The sequence below is a fragment of the Gorilla gorilla genome, chromosome 5 (genome assembly GCF_029281585.2).
Source record: "Gorilla gorilla gorilla isolate KB3781 chromosome 5, NHGRI_mGorGor1-v2.1_pri, whole genome shotgun sequence".
In the NCBI taxonomy this organism is placed as follows: Eukaryota; Metazoa; Chordata; class Mammalia; order Primates; family Hominidae; genus Gorilla; species Gorilla gorilla.
In genome coordinates this window covers 175128420-175141439 of record NC_073229.2, presented here as the reverse complement: position 1 = coordinate 175141439, position 13020 = coordinate 175128420, and the positions used below count along the sequence as shown (strand labels likewise).

Below are 13020 nucleotides of genomic sequence, written 5' to 3'. Positions count from 1 at the left end.
AACTTTGTGATGTCTGAGCATAAAATGCAGTGCCAAGTTCTTTTGTCTAGCACACTCTCTTCTAATAAAATAATTCTTCTGAGTTTGATCCAAAGCTGATGATAAGAGTGAAAGAAGAGATTGCTGTCTCCGATTATAGGTATACATGTGGTTAATGGGAATTACCTGTTAGCATGGGAAATCTGCCAATGCAGTCCCTCATATGTCAGATTAAGGGACTCCTCCATGAATGCCTGTGTTTTGGTTTTGTCTTTTGTTTCCTTGCTGCCTTAGTATTGTGGGTGAGACTGGGGCTGGCACTGACTTAGTAAACTCTATGAGAGTTGCCCCTTCTTTCTAGCTGGAATATCCAAGAAAAGCCAAAGAGGAACAGGTTCTGCAAAGAACTTGACAGCAGCAAAAGGTGTGCAGTCCTACCAATTAACATTTCTAAGTCTACTGGTTGGGAATCTCTCCTATATTAGCTGACAAAAAACAAGGAGAAACTGTACATGGAAATAAACCCACGACTTCAAGTTATCAGTACTACATAGTAAGGGTAGTAATGGCTGACAGTCAATGAGCACTTTCTCTTATTCAATTACCATTAGACAGTACACTCCACAGGAGCAGGGGCTAAGGCTGGTTGTTTTAATTTTAATTTTTTCACAGAGGCAGGGTCTTCTATGCTGCCCAGGCTGGACACAAACTCCTGGGCTCGAGCAATCCTCCTGCCTCGGCTTCCTGAGTAGCGAGGCATGTGCCACTGCGCCTATCTGTTTTGCTTACCACTGGATCCCTAGCTAACATGCCTTCTGATCAGCACGTGAGTTTTGACCTGCTGCGTTTCCGACCTGGGCCGGTTCACCCCTCCTTAGGCAACCTGGTGGTCTCCCGCTCCCGGGAGGTCACCATATTGATGCCGAACTTAGTGCGGACACCCGATCGGCATAGCGCACTACAGCCCAGAACTCCTGGACTCAAGCGATCCTCCAGCCTCAGCCTCCCGAGTAGCTGGGACTACAGGCATGCGCCACCGCGCCCGGCGCTAACATGCCTTCTAAGTGGTAGGTTCTCAAAAAACATTTGCTGAATGACTAAAATATCTCATTCAGTTTTCATAACAACCCTAAAAGGTTTGATACAGTATTGTTATCACTATTTTACACACAAGAAAACCGAAGCTCAGTAGTAATTAAAATGTGTCCAATGTCACTCAGTTTGCAAGAGTCAGAGTTTATACTCAAACCCATATGTACTTGATACCAGACTCTATGATTCAAGCACAAGCATAATTTCACAAGTATAGACCAGACCTTAGGGCTTTTCCATTACTGAGACCATCTATGAAAGAGGGCGCCTGAAAGAATATGTTTCATGTCACGATGGATATCACACCATTCCAGTCATCAGCTTTTAGATTTCTTCAATATTCTACAACAACTAAATTTAAAAGAAATAACTTACCTACAAATCCTTCTTCACCAACCAGTTTCAGGGCAATTTTATCAGCCAACACTGAAGAGTTGCCGTGAGCAATGTTAGCAAAAGGGCCCGCATGCACGAACACAGGTGTCCCCTGGAGAAGTGAAAGAGCAAATCAAAATCCCAAAAGACAAACAGAAGCATGGAAACCAAGATCAATTTGGGGCAAATGGGGTAGGAAAGCTTTTATGAAACTGCATATTTAATGCAAAATATTTCAAAGACAGTCAAAACACCCTGACTCAATCAAAGGACCAAATTCCCTCTGGATTCTAGAAAAAATGTTATTCTACATTTAATGCTGAACCTGAGAGACAAAACTGTGAGAATACAGTCACTTCCTTCCAAAATATTGTTAAACCATTTTGTTAGTTGCCTCAATGACCATGAAATAATTTACCTTATTTTATGTTGCCGTGCACTATATTTTTTTAAAAGAATGAAATTAAACCCTGATAGCATAAAAGGTATATTTATTTATTTTTTTAATTAAGAAATGATTCCATTCAAGAAAAGGTAACCATAAAAATCAATACAATTGGCTGGGCACAGTGACTCAGGCCTGTAATCCCAATACTTTGGGAGGCCAAGATGGGCGCATCACCTGAGGTCAGGGGTTCAAGACTAGCCTGGCCAACAGTGAAACCCGTCTCTACCAAAAATACAAAATTTAGCAGGGTGTGGTGGTGTGCTCCTGTAAACCCAGCTCAGCTACTCGGGAGGCTGAAGCACAAGAATAGCTTGAACCCGGGAGGTGGAGGTTGCAGTGAGCTGAGATCGCACCACTGCACTCCAGTCTGGGTGACAGACCGACTCGGACTCAAAAATGAAAAAAATAATAAATAAAAATAAATAAATAAAACCCAGGGACACATGTTTATGAATACACAGGTGGTGTCTAGCTGGAATTTTGTATTATTTGGTCAACTTCTCCATCCCCCACCGCCTCTGATAACCACTATTCTACTCTTTACTTTGCAAAAGCACTTTATATTTTTGTATAAATGTAGCTTTAGGTAGAAATCACAGAATCAGATAATGTTGAGAGCACAAAGAAGCCAACTTCTTTATCCAGAAAGTTAAGGCCCAGAGAGGCTAAGGGAATTCTTCAAGGCCATGGAGGAAATTAATAATTAAGTCAAGATTAGGGTTCTGGTTTTAAAACTCCCAGTATGGAGTTGGTGAGAAAAAAATATTGGAATGTCATTGTTAGACTTCCAAACACATGTACACACACACTTGCACACTCAAACGTGGATATAGCTATAAGATACAGTACATCAAATTAAACATGTTGCTTAAAAAATTCTATGACTAACTCAAAGGCATACACACATTTATCTTGAGTTCTGGGTTTTATTTTACATGCAGAACACGCAGAAAAATAAGGCAGGAACTATCTTGCTATGAATATTCTCCATAATGGCCCTTTCAAACATTTCATAAGATTAATATTTCAAGTAATTTCAAGTAATTGTTAGCTTACCAGAGTTCTAAGCACTTAAATATGAACAGTAAAATATAAATAAATAAATGCATAAATGGAAATGTGGCTAAAATGACTGAAGAACTGAATTCCACATTTTATTGAAGTTCAGGTAATTTAGATTGAAATGGCCACATGTCCAGTGGCCGCCATATTGGACAGTGTGCTCTCACATGTGAAGTTTCCATCAACACCACACACGGCTAACCTGGGGGAAAATGTTAACAGCTCTCACTGTTTTCTTGTCTTAAGTCTTCCTCAGTCTGGCAATACATGAGAAGCACTTGGGATACCCAAGCCTTATCCTCAGACATTATGTTCACTGGGTCTGATGGGGAGCCCGGCATCAATCAATCAATATTCTTAAATCTTCCCAGGAGCTTCTCAAGTGCAGTCAGGATTAAGAACTACTGGTCTCCTGGCAACCTGTAAGGATGTGGCCCTTGATGACCTCCTACCAGACTAACAACCAGGTGTGTTCAAATGTGAGCAGGAAAGCATAATCTACAAACTAGTCAATGATTTTTGGATTATCTGCTGAGATAGATTCCTAGTCAATGATTAGATACATCAAACCCAGAGTGACAACATAGGATCAGGGTACAAGAGTTCACGTGTGCAAATATTTTAAGTGAATGCAGTGTTTTATTTTGTAAAAAGGTCCATATCTTTTAAAGTAATCTTAAAACAGCCTATGCCTTAAATGAAATCGATGACACAGAACATCCTGAAGATGGTATCTTCATTTGCCAAGTGACAGATGCAGAAACAAAACCCAAGTCCATATAATCATCTGGTGGAAGTGGTTTCTGTATGGAAAGCTTTGTTTGCTTCCTACAAATGCATGCTTATTCTTTAAGGGATGTATTATAGTTACTGCGGATTTCTCTGTTTTCTGACTTACAGGGAACTTGTCTATGTACTTTCATACTTTGTTTAGGTTGAGGAGTTCTTGTGTCCTTGTAAAGTAGTCTGAAGAATTCCCCCTTCTTCCCTAGCAAGCCCAGTCCTGTATATGAACAGTTTGAGGACTCTTTTTTTTTTTTTGAGGCAGGGTCTTAGTCTATTTTATGTCTCAATCTGTCGCCCAGGCTGGAGTGCAGTGGCATGATCTCTGCTCACTGCAACCTCCACCTCCCCGGTTCAAGCTATTCCCCTGCCTCAGCCTCAGCAGGTCTTATTGCCCTGACTTTTATTTGCTTTTTAAGGGTTCTGAATCTCTGATTTATTAGGCAGCACAGAAATAACAGGTTTAGATTATATTTTAAAAAGTGCTCAGGCTGGGCGCGGTGGCTCACGCCTATAATCCCAGTACTTTGAGAGGCAGAGGCAGACGGATCACCTGAGGTCAGGAGTTTGAGACTGGCCTGGCCAACATGGTGAAACCCTGCCTCTACTAAAAATACAAAAATTTGCTGGGTGTGGTGGCCCATGCCTGTAATCCCAGCACTTTGGGAGGCCAAGGTGGTTGGATCATGAGGTCAGGAGTTCGAGACCAGCCTGGCCAACATGGTAAAACCCTGTCTCTACTAAAAATACAAAAATTAGCCGGGCATGGTGGTGGGCGCCTGTAATCCCAGATGCTCAGGAGGCTGAGGCAGGAGAATCACTTGAAACCGGAAGGCAGAGGTTGCAGTGAGCCAAGATCACACCATTGCACTCCAGCCTGGGCAACAAGAGCAAAACTCTGTCTCAAAAAAAAAAAAAAAGAATTATTTAAAACAAGAAAATGATTATCCTGGCTGGGCATGGTGGCTCACACCTGTAATTCCAGCACTTTGGGGGCTCAGGCGGGCAGATCATCTGAGGTCAGGAGTTTGAGACCAGCCTGGCCAACGTGGTGAAACCCCATCTCTACTTAAAAAAAAATACAAAAATTAGCCGGGTGTGGTGGCGGGCGCCTATAATCCCAGCTACTTGGGAGGCTGAGGCAAGAGAATCGCTTGAACCTGGGAGGCAGAGGTTGCAGTGAGCCGAGATCCCACCATTGCACTCCAGCCCGGGCGACAGGGAGAGACTCCGTCTCAAAAAAACAAAACAAAACAAACAACAATAAAGAAAATGATTATCCCTAATAATAAGTATTCATCTTTGAGGGAGAAGTGTTATGAAGGAATATCACATCACTTCATATTTTTTCTCTTATTCAGTTATTAATAAATGTGTATTTTTAGGAGAATGTAGTAAAAATAATAAACATTCACTTAATTATTCAACAAGTCTTTACTGAGCCTCTAATAGGTGTCGGGCACTTTCTAGAAGCTGGAGATACGGTGGTGAACAGGATGGAAAAGGTCCTGCTGTCATCTCGGTGGGAGGAGAAATACAGAAAACAGATAAGGAAATAGGAAGCTCTCAGCATTCTGTGCTATGTACTGCAATGACAGCAGAGGGACGGGGGCTGCACATTCCTGTGGCTTCTCTGAGCAGCTGATGCTTACATGACATGAGAACAGAGGGAGGCGAAGGAGCTGGACATGAGAATATCAGGAAGTGGCCCAGGTAGTGGTGTTAGCCATGCAAAGGTCCCCCAGAGGATGAGAGATGAGGATAAGGGACAAGGAGCGGGAAGGGGTGAGAGCCAGATCCCCAGGGCTTTTCAGACCGGGGTGGAAACATGGGTAAATCATGGAAGAACTCTAAATAGGAAGGCAACAGGGCTTCATTAGGTTTCAGTCTCTATGGCTGCTGAGGAGAGAGTATTTTGGAAGAAAAGAGTAGCAGCAGAGAGACTAGTTGGGAGGCTGCTGCACTCGTGCAGGTGGGGCGTGCTGGCAGCTAAAGCAGGAAGGAGGGAGGCATTGAGCGTCGTGGACAGGGCAGAGTCATGTAACCAAGGACAACTCTGCAGGGATGGACACAGGAAGAGGGGAAGGGAAAACAGGCCTCTAGGATCATCCTCGGGTTTCTGCCTTGAATGACTGGGTACGTTTCAGAGCAGCAGCAAGCTGGAAGGAAGTAGGCAGGAGGTGGGTCCTGGTTTATGTATCAGTTTGAAATGGCTTTTCCCCACGCACGTGGCTCCTGGTAACTATACCTGCAAGTCCGAAATTCCAGGTGCATGATATTCCAAACAAGAGTTTGGGAGTCATCACCTGGCTAATTCTGGAGGAGAACGGGGCAAAAAAGGTGATGGGTCATCAGAGAAGCCAGTAAAGCAGAGGAGGAGCAGCAAGCAGGCCTGGGGAGGGGGGACCCCAGACGCCAGAGGAACCAGGTGCTCCTGAAGGAAGACAAGGGCAGCTGTGTCAAACTCTGCTGAGCTTCTCTGAGGAGGGCACAGCAACAAAGACTTGGTGTCTCCAAGGGAAAAGTGACCTGGACAAGGGCAGTCAGGAGAGGTGGAACCCGAGGTCAGTTAACATGGAGACCCCAATGACAGACAACAGCCGGGCAGAAGCTAGATGAGGATGCAGGGGGGGCAGGAGGTTTTTGAAATGTTTTTGTTTGCTTTTTAAGATGGCCTACCTCTGAGGACACGTGCATGCCGGCAGAATGATCAGGGGAGAGGAAAGATGGGAAGGACAACCTGCCGCAGGAGGGTGTGGCCTTGGCATCTATGCATCCTGCACCCCTCCCCCGGGGCTGCAGACACCTGTTCAAAGGTGTTCAGTCCTCCCTTCCTCAGCTCAGGGGACACCTTCAGTCTGCACCCTCACTGGGCACCTTCAGAAATGGTCCCCCCATTTTTTTCTATTCTCTTTTTTTAAAAGATAAGAGGCTCACTCTGTCACCCAGGCTGGAGTGCAGTGGTGCAATCTCAGTTCACTGTAATCTTCGCCTCCTGTTCAAGTGATTCTCCTGCCTCAGCCTCCCAAAGAGCTGGGATTTCAGGCACGTGCCACCATGCCCAGCTAATTGATTTTGTATTTTTAGTAGACATGGGATTTACTATGTTGGCCAGGCTGGTCTCGAGGTTCCTGACCTCAAGGGATCTGCCCGCCTTGGCCTCCCAAAGTGCTGGGATTACAGGCGTGAGCCACTGTGCCTGGCCAATCCCCCCATTTCTGTCATATTGGTTCTGATATGGTTTGGCTCTGTGTCCCCACCCACATCTCATGTCGAATTATAACCTTCAATGTTGGAGGAGGGGCCTGGGGAGAGGTGACTGGATTCTGGGAGTGAATTTCCCCCTTGCTGTTCTCATGATTGTGAGTGAGTCCTCATGAGATCTAGTTGTTTAAAAGTGTGTAGCACTTCCTCCTTCGCTCTCTCTCTCCTGCTCTGCCATGTGAAGACCTGTCTGCTTCCCCTTCACCTTCCACCATGATAAGTTTCCTGAGGCCTCCCCAGCCATGCTTCCTGTACAGCCTGCAGAACTGTGAGCCAATTAAACCAATTTTCTTCTTAAATTATCCAGTCTCAGGTAGTTCCTTATGGCAATGTGAGAACAAACTAATACAGGTTCTGAACCAGATCCTCGCTCTTTCTGACTGAAATTGCAAAACACCTTGCTGCCCAAGGCCCCTGCACTAAAGGTAACCCTCTGTCCAAATGCTCTTCAAGACACATGCATGGCTCACCCCCTTGGTTTACTCAGCTCTGTGCTGGTACTGCTTTAACAGGCGGGCAGGCACAGACACACATACCCCACATCACTCTGCCCCTCATGGCCTCTGATTTTTCTTCTCCAGACCTTACCACCAACTAACATGCTGTGTGTTTATTGACTTGCCTTTGGCAAATGCTTTCCTGGAAAGTCTTGGCATTTATTGTATTTTGCTTGGAAACAAACAAACAACAATAAAAAAGCAAACCAAAAAATCCACAACTCAATGATTATGAGAGATTAAGGGAACACAGAAAATAAATTGTAAACATGGCCATACAACCTATTGAAATGTTAGACAGACATTGACTTTCTCTTTTTTTTTTTTTTTCAGACGGAGTCTCGCTCTGTCGCCCAGGCTGGAGTGCAGTGGTGTGATCTCAGCTCACTGCAACCTCTGCCTCCCGGGTTCAAGCGATTCTCCTGCCTCAGCCTCCCGAATAGCTGGGACTACAGGTGTGTGCCACAATGCCCGGCTAATTTTTTTGTATTTTTAGTAGAGATGGGGTTTCACCATATTGGTCAGGCCGGTCTTGAACTCCTGACCTCATGATCCGCCCACCTCGGCCTCCTAAAGTGCTGGGATTACAGGCATGAGCCGCTGCGCCTGGCCTCAGACATTGACTTTCTAAGTTTCTACTCGGGTCAATTAAGCCAAGACATGACTTATATTAAAGAAGCTATGAATACATTTAAAATTTTTTTTTTGGTTGGCCAAGAAGTTATTCTGATGCTTCTTCATAAATTACCCAGTCTCAGGTAGTTCCTTGTAGCAATGTCAAAATGGACTAATACAGGTTCCTAACCAGATCCTCACTCTTTCTGCCTGAGATTGCAAAGCACACTGCTGCCCCAGGCATGCTCTATGCCTGCCTCATATTGGCTAAAAATGTTCACATTGTGTGGCAATCCAGTTAATGCAAACAATTACTATAAGAAGAAAACCACTTACTTCCAGGGTCTGCATCAGGTTTGGTTTTATTGCATCTTTCATCAAAACTGTCAAAGCACCTGTCACCCCCTACAGGAGAGAGAAAAACATTAGATTCCTGACAAAAGATCATCCAGGCAATGGTTAACCCCTTGGCACTTCTCTCCAGCCTGCTTCTTGGGTGGGCGTCCCCACAGGCAACCCTGGGCCACAGGGGACAGTGCTGCTGTCTCTGTCCACCTCTCCCCACCAGAGCTGAGAATGGATGTCAGTCACACTAAGATGTGAATGGTGATGGGGTAATAGCATTCTGAAGGACATTTGACCTTCTTCCAAAACCTTCCTTGATGGTGTTTATGAGATTTTCCATAAAACAAATCTTTCATTGCAAGAAAATGTGTTTTCTGGCTATTTATGCACAGTGTATTTTCATAATCAGAGGCTTTACTCTTGCTCAAAGAAATAAGGTGAAGAACAGAAACAAGGCTCTGTACAGAGCAGGAATGAAGTAGGGTAAAGGGAAATGTCTAAAATCACCCACTCTGATTTCTCACCATCTCTACATCATTCATTCCACAGAGAGAATAGCTCAACAAACTACCACGTTTAAAAGCTTTCTAGTTTAGATCTGAAAGGCTTCACGCTATCTCTCTTCCTACAGTCAAGCTGGTGCCACTTATACATGAAATAAGGCAGCTTCCTTCCAATCCTAGGAAGTACTGGGTTGAGTTCCTTCTAAGTCCTCTTTCTCTGTTCTTGGATGAAGAAAAGACAGAGAAGAGAGAGAATAAGGATGATGCATGAGAACTAGCGGAAAACATGTGCCCAAAAAAGGCCACAAGGCTAAAGTTTGTTATTATTTTTTAATGTGATGTCACTATTCACATTCTTTTCTTTCTTTTTTTGAGAATGGAATCTCTCTCTGTTGCCCAGGCTGGAGGCTCACTGCAACCTCTGCCTCCAGGGTTCAAGCGATTCTTCTGCCTCAGCCTCCCCAGTAGCTGGGACTACAGGCATGCACCACCACACATGGCTAATTTTTTTTGTATTTTTAGCAGAGATGGGGTTTCACCATATTGGCTAGGCTGGTCGTGAACTCCTGACCTCATGATCTGCCTGCCTCGGCCTCTCAAAGTGCTAGGATTACAGGCATGAGCCACCGTGCCCGGCCTTTGTTTCTTTTTTTCCCAATTCTTTCTCGCTTTGTAAAGGCCTTAAGTGGTGTCTTGGTGTTTTCAACATATTAGTTATTGGAAGGCTATAACATAAGCAAATGCCTGTAACGGTAGCTCTAGTGGGGGAAAACAGGGCGCTATCCCTTGCTGTACATAGCATCGGAAAACAGTGCCATTTTACCACAGTATGCCATGGTGCTAACAGATGCAGTGGTAGAATCCAGAGAATCTTCCTCACTCTAAAGTGCATTACATTCTCCCCGTACTTTTATCAACAACAGTAGTAAATGTTTCTCTCATGTGATTGGTTTCTATTTTTACAATATTTAATCATTTAAAAGGTGTAAGAAAATCCAGTCTATTTTCTTCCTTAACTTCAAATTGACAGATAAAACTGTATGTATTTATTGTGTATAACATGATGTTTTGAAGTATATGCTGTGGAATGATTAAACCTAGCTAATTAACATATGCATTAGCTCACAGTTATCATTTTGGTGGTGAGAATACTTTATATCCACTCTCTTAGCAATTTTCAGGAATACACTGTTATTAACTATATTCCTATGTAACTGGAATCTACCTCAGTGTATAAAACACACATGATATGAATGCAACCCACTCATTATACATACACGAAGATGGTTCACTTTGAAAGCTGCAGGACAGGCTGGGCGTGGTGGCACACACCTGTAATCCTAACACGTTGGGAGGCCAAGGCGGGTGGATCACCTGGGGTCAGGAGTTCGAGACCAGCCTGGCCAACATAGCAAAACCCCATTTCTACTAAAAATACAAAAATTAGCCAGGCATGGTGGCAGGCGCCTGTCATCCCAGCAACTCGGGAGGCTGAGGCAGGAGAATCACTTGAACCTGGGAGTTGGAGGTTGCAGTGAGCTTAGATTGTGCCATTGCATTCCAGCCTGGGCAATAGAGCAAGACTCCATCTCAAAAAAAAAAAAAAAAAAGAAAAGAAAAGAAAAAAGAAATCTTCAGGACAGGAAGGCTCAGTGAGAGTTGTCCAGTTGTGCTAATGCAGAGCAGGTGGAAGAAGAGGAGTAGTTTTCCTACTTCTCTGCACACTATCCTTGCTTACACTTCCCAACCAAATAAACTGATTCAAAAAACTAAAGGAGGAAGGAACTTAAGAGGGATGTTTCTGTTGGATGTCTCAGGTAGGTTTCTACCTGCTCATTTTTCTGGGACACATCTCAGCACCTGTGCTGTCACGTGCAGGGCAAGCTCTGCCACCCTCTGTGTGCTGCTAGCATTCCACACTCTGTGTCCATGTGGGGAAGGCTCAGATGGATTCTTCCAGGGTATATCAGAATCATGCATGTGGCAGAAACCTTCAGCAGTTCCTGAAATCCTCCCTCAATTTTCTATGGGTGGCCAACTCTCAATATTTCCCACTGGATGAAGCACAATTTAATAAATTAGGTACTTTTTGCAAACAAGAAACACAAAAGATAACTAAAAAGAGTTTATTAAAAAGATAAATAAAGAGTTTATTTAAAAAGGTAACTATAAAGAGTAATCTTTGGGTTTGTTCCAGATCCAAGATTTTTATCATACACTCACACAAAAATACATTTAAGGGCTGGGGGCGGTGGCTCACGCCTGCAGTCCCAGCACTTTGGGAGGTCAAGGTGGGCAGATCACCTGAGGAGTTTGAGACCAGCCTGGCCAAAATGGTGAAACCCCATCTCTACTAAAAATACAAAAATTAGCCAGGTGTGGCAGTGGGCACCTATAATCCCAGCTACTTGGGAGGCTGAGGCAGGAGAATCACTTGAACCTGGGAGGCGGAGGTTGCAGTGAGCCAAGATCACGGCATTGTACTCCAGCCTGGGCAACAAGAGCGAAACTCCATCTCAAAAACAAAATAAATAAATATAAATAAATAAATTTAAGGAAGTAGTATTTGAGGATTAAGTTTTAAAACTGTTCCTAACACATATTTATTGCCATACAAATTAATAAAATACAGAGCAATGTATTTAGACAGAAACTGTAGTATGTCAGTTTAGATAGAAATAGTGAGATTTTGGTAATTTTAATAAAGCAGCACTTTTATGGCAACCTGAGGGTTTTCTCTTCAATTTTTATACTAAGTATTCCATAGGCTGCTGACATACATTGATCTATTGAATTTACTTGACAAGACTTCTGAGATGAGTTAGATTCATTTCTTCAAAAGCAGCTGAAAAACAATCAGGACACTTTGAAAAAGAATTCAAATTATACCCTAAGCCCTTGAAATTAATAAAATATGACTTTGCCTTTCTCTGTTCACAACTGCTTACCAATCACCAGTGTGCATTTTAAGTTCCATTATTGTAGGAGATTCAGTATATGGGAAAGTAAACTTAAATTTGGAGTAATGGCTATCTTAGAGGCCTGTGTCCACACCCATGCACTTATATACAAAAATGCAAGCAAACAAAACACCTATGGAATATGTGGAGTTTAAGTTAACTGGAAAAGGCCAGGTGTGGTGGCTCATGCCTGTAATCCCAGCATTTTGGGAGGCTGAGGTGGGTGGATCACCTGAGGTCAGGAGTTCGAGACCAGCCTGGACAACCTGGTGAAACCCCATCTCTACTAAAAACACAAAAATTAACTGGGCGTGGTGGTGTGCACCTGTAATCTCAGCTACTCGGGAGGCAGAGGCAGGAGAATCGCTTGAACCCAGGAGGCAGGGGCTGCAGTGAGCTGAGATCACGCCATTGCACTCCAGCCTGGGCAACAGAGCCAGACTCTGTCTCAGAAAAAAAAAAAAAAAAAAAAAAAGTTAACAGGAAAGGTTGTTATTATACTACAAAGACAAAGAAGAAAAGAAGACTAGCATGCCAATTAGAAAAAGCACTAAAAAAGGCAATGGTGTTCCATGGAAGCTTTACAGAAAGCACCACAACTACTCAAAGGGGAACAAGAAAAGCAAGACTGATTGAGGCAGAGATTTGCTTTTATAATACAAAACCCAAATCTAAGGCCCCAAATTAAATAATAAGCCAGGCTGGTGCCAGAAATGTGCCAATTTTAACTTTATCTTCCTGTTCATGGAAGCAGAGCCACTTCCTTCTGTTCCTTGGAAAGGTGATTTGCCCTCAATTTCAGGCAGGCATAGAAGGTACATTTTTTAAAAGTCACCAAGTGACTGCAGGGGGGTGACTCCTCCCCAGCCCAGACAGAAGCAGAAATCAGGATTGGCAAGGATGGTGGAAAGCTCCTGAAATAAATTTCACTTGTTTTTGTTGCAGCCAGGTATAAGCATGTCATATATGACTATGAGAACATTAGGAAGCAGTCAGGCAAACATGCTTGTGGGGGAAGAAATGTGTGTGTGGAAACTTTTTCTGTATCCTCATTACACTCACTGATAAAAGGAAGAAAACCTTTCTTTTTCTGGTAA

At 43.5% G+C, this 13020-nt stretch overlaps 1 protein-coding gene across 9 annotated transcripts in view; it reads right to left on the bottom strand.

The window, feature by feature from the left end:
- The window catches only part of MTHFD1L (methylenetetrahydrofolate dehydrogenase (NADP+ dependent) 1 like), a 236490-nt gene that overhangs the window by 129443 nt on the left and 94027 nt on the right, over nt 1–13020 (bottom strand). For all 9 annotated transcript variants that reach the window (XM_031012156.3, XM_031012157.3, XM_055390853.2 and 6 more), the window contains exons 19-20: nt 8452–8520; nt 1447–1558 (exon numbers count right to left, since the gene is read on the bottom strand). In XM_031012156.3, the coding sequence (XP_030868016.2) occupies nt 1447–1558; nt 8452–8520 (181 nt within the window). The remainder of the gene's footprint in view (nt 1–1446; nt 1559–8451; nt 8521–13020) is intronic.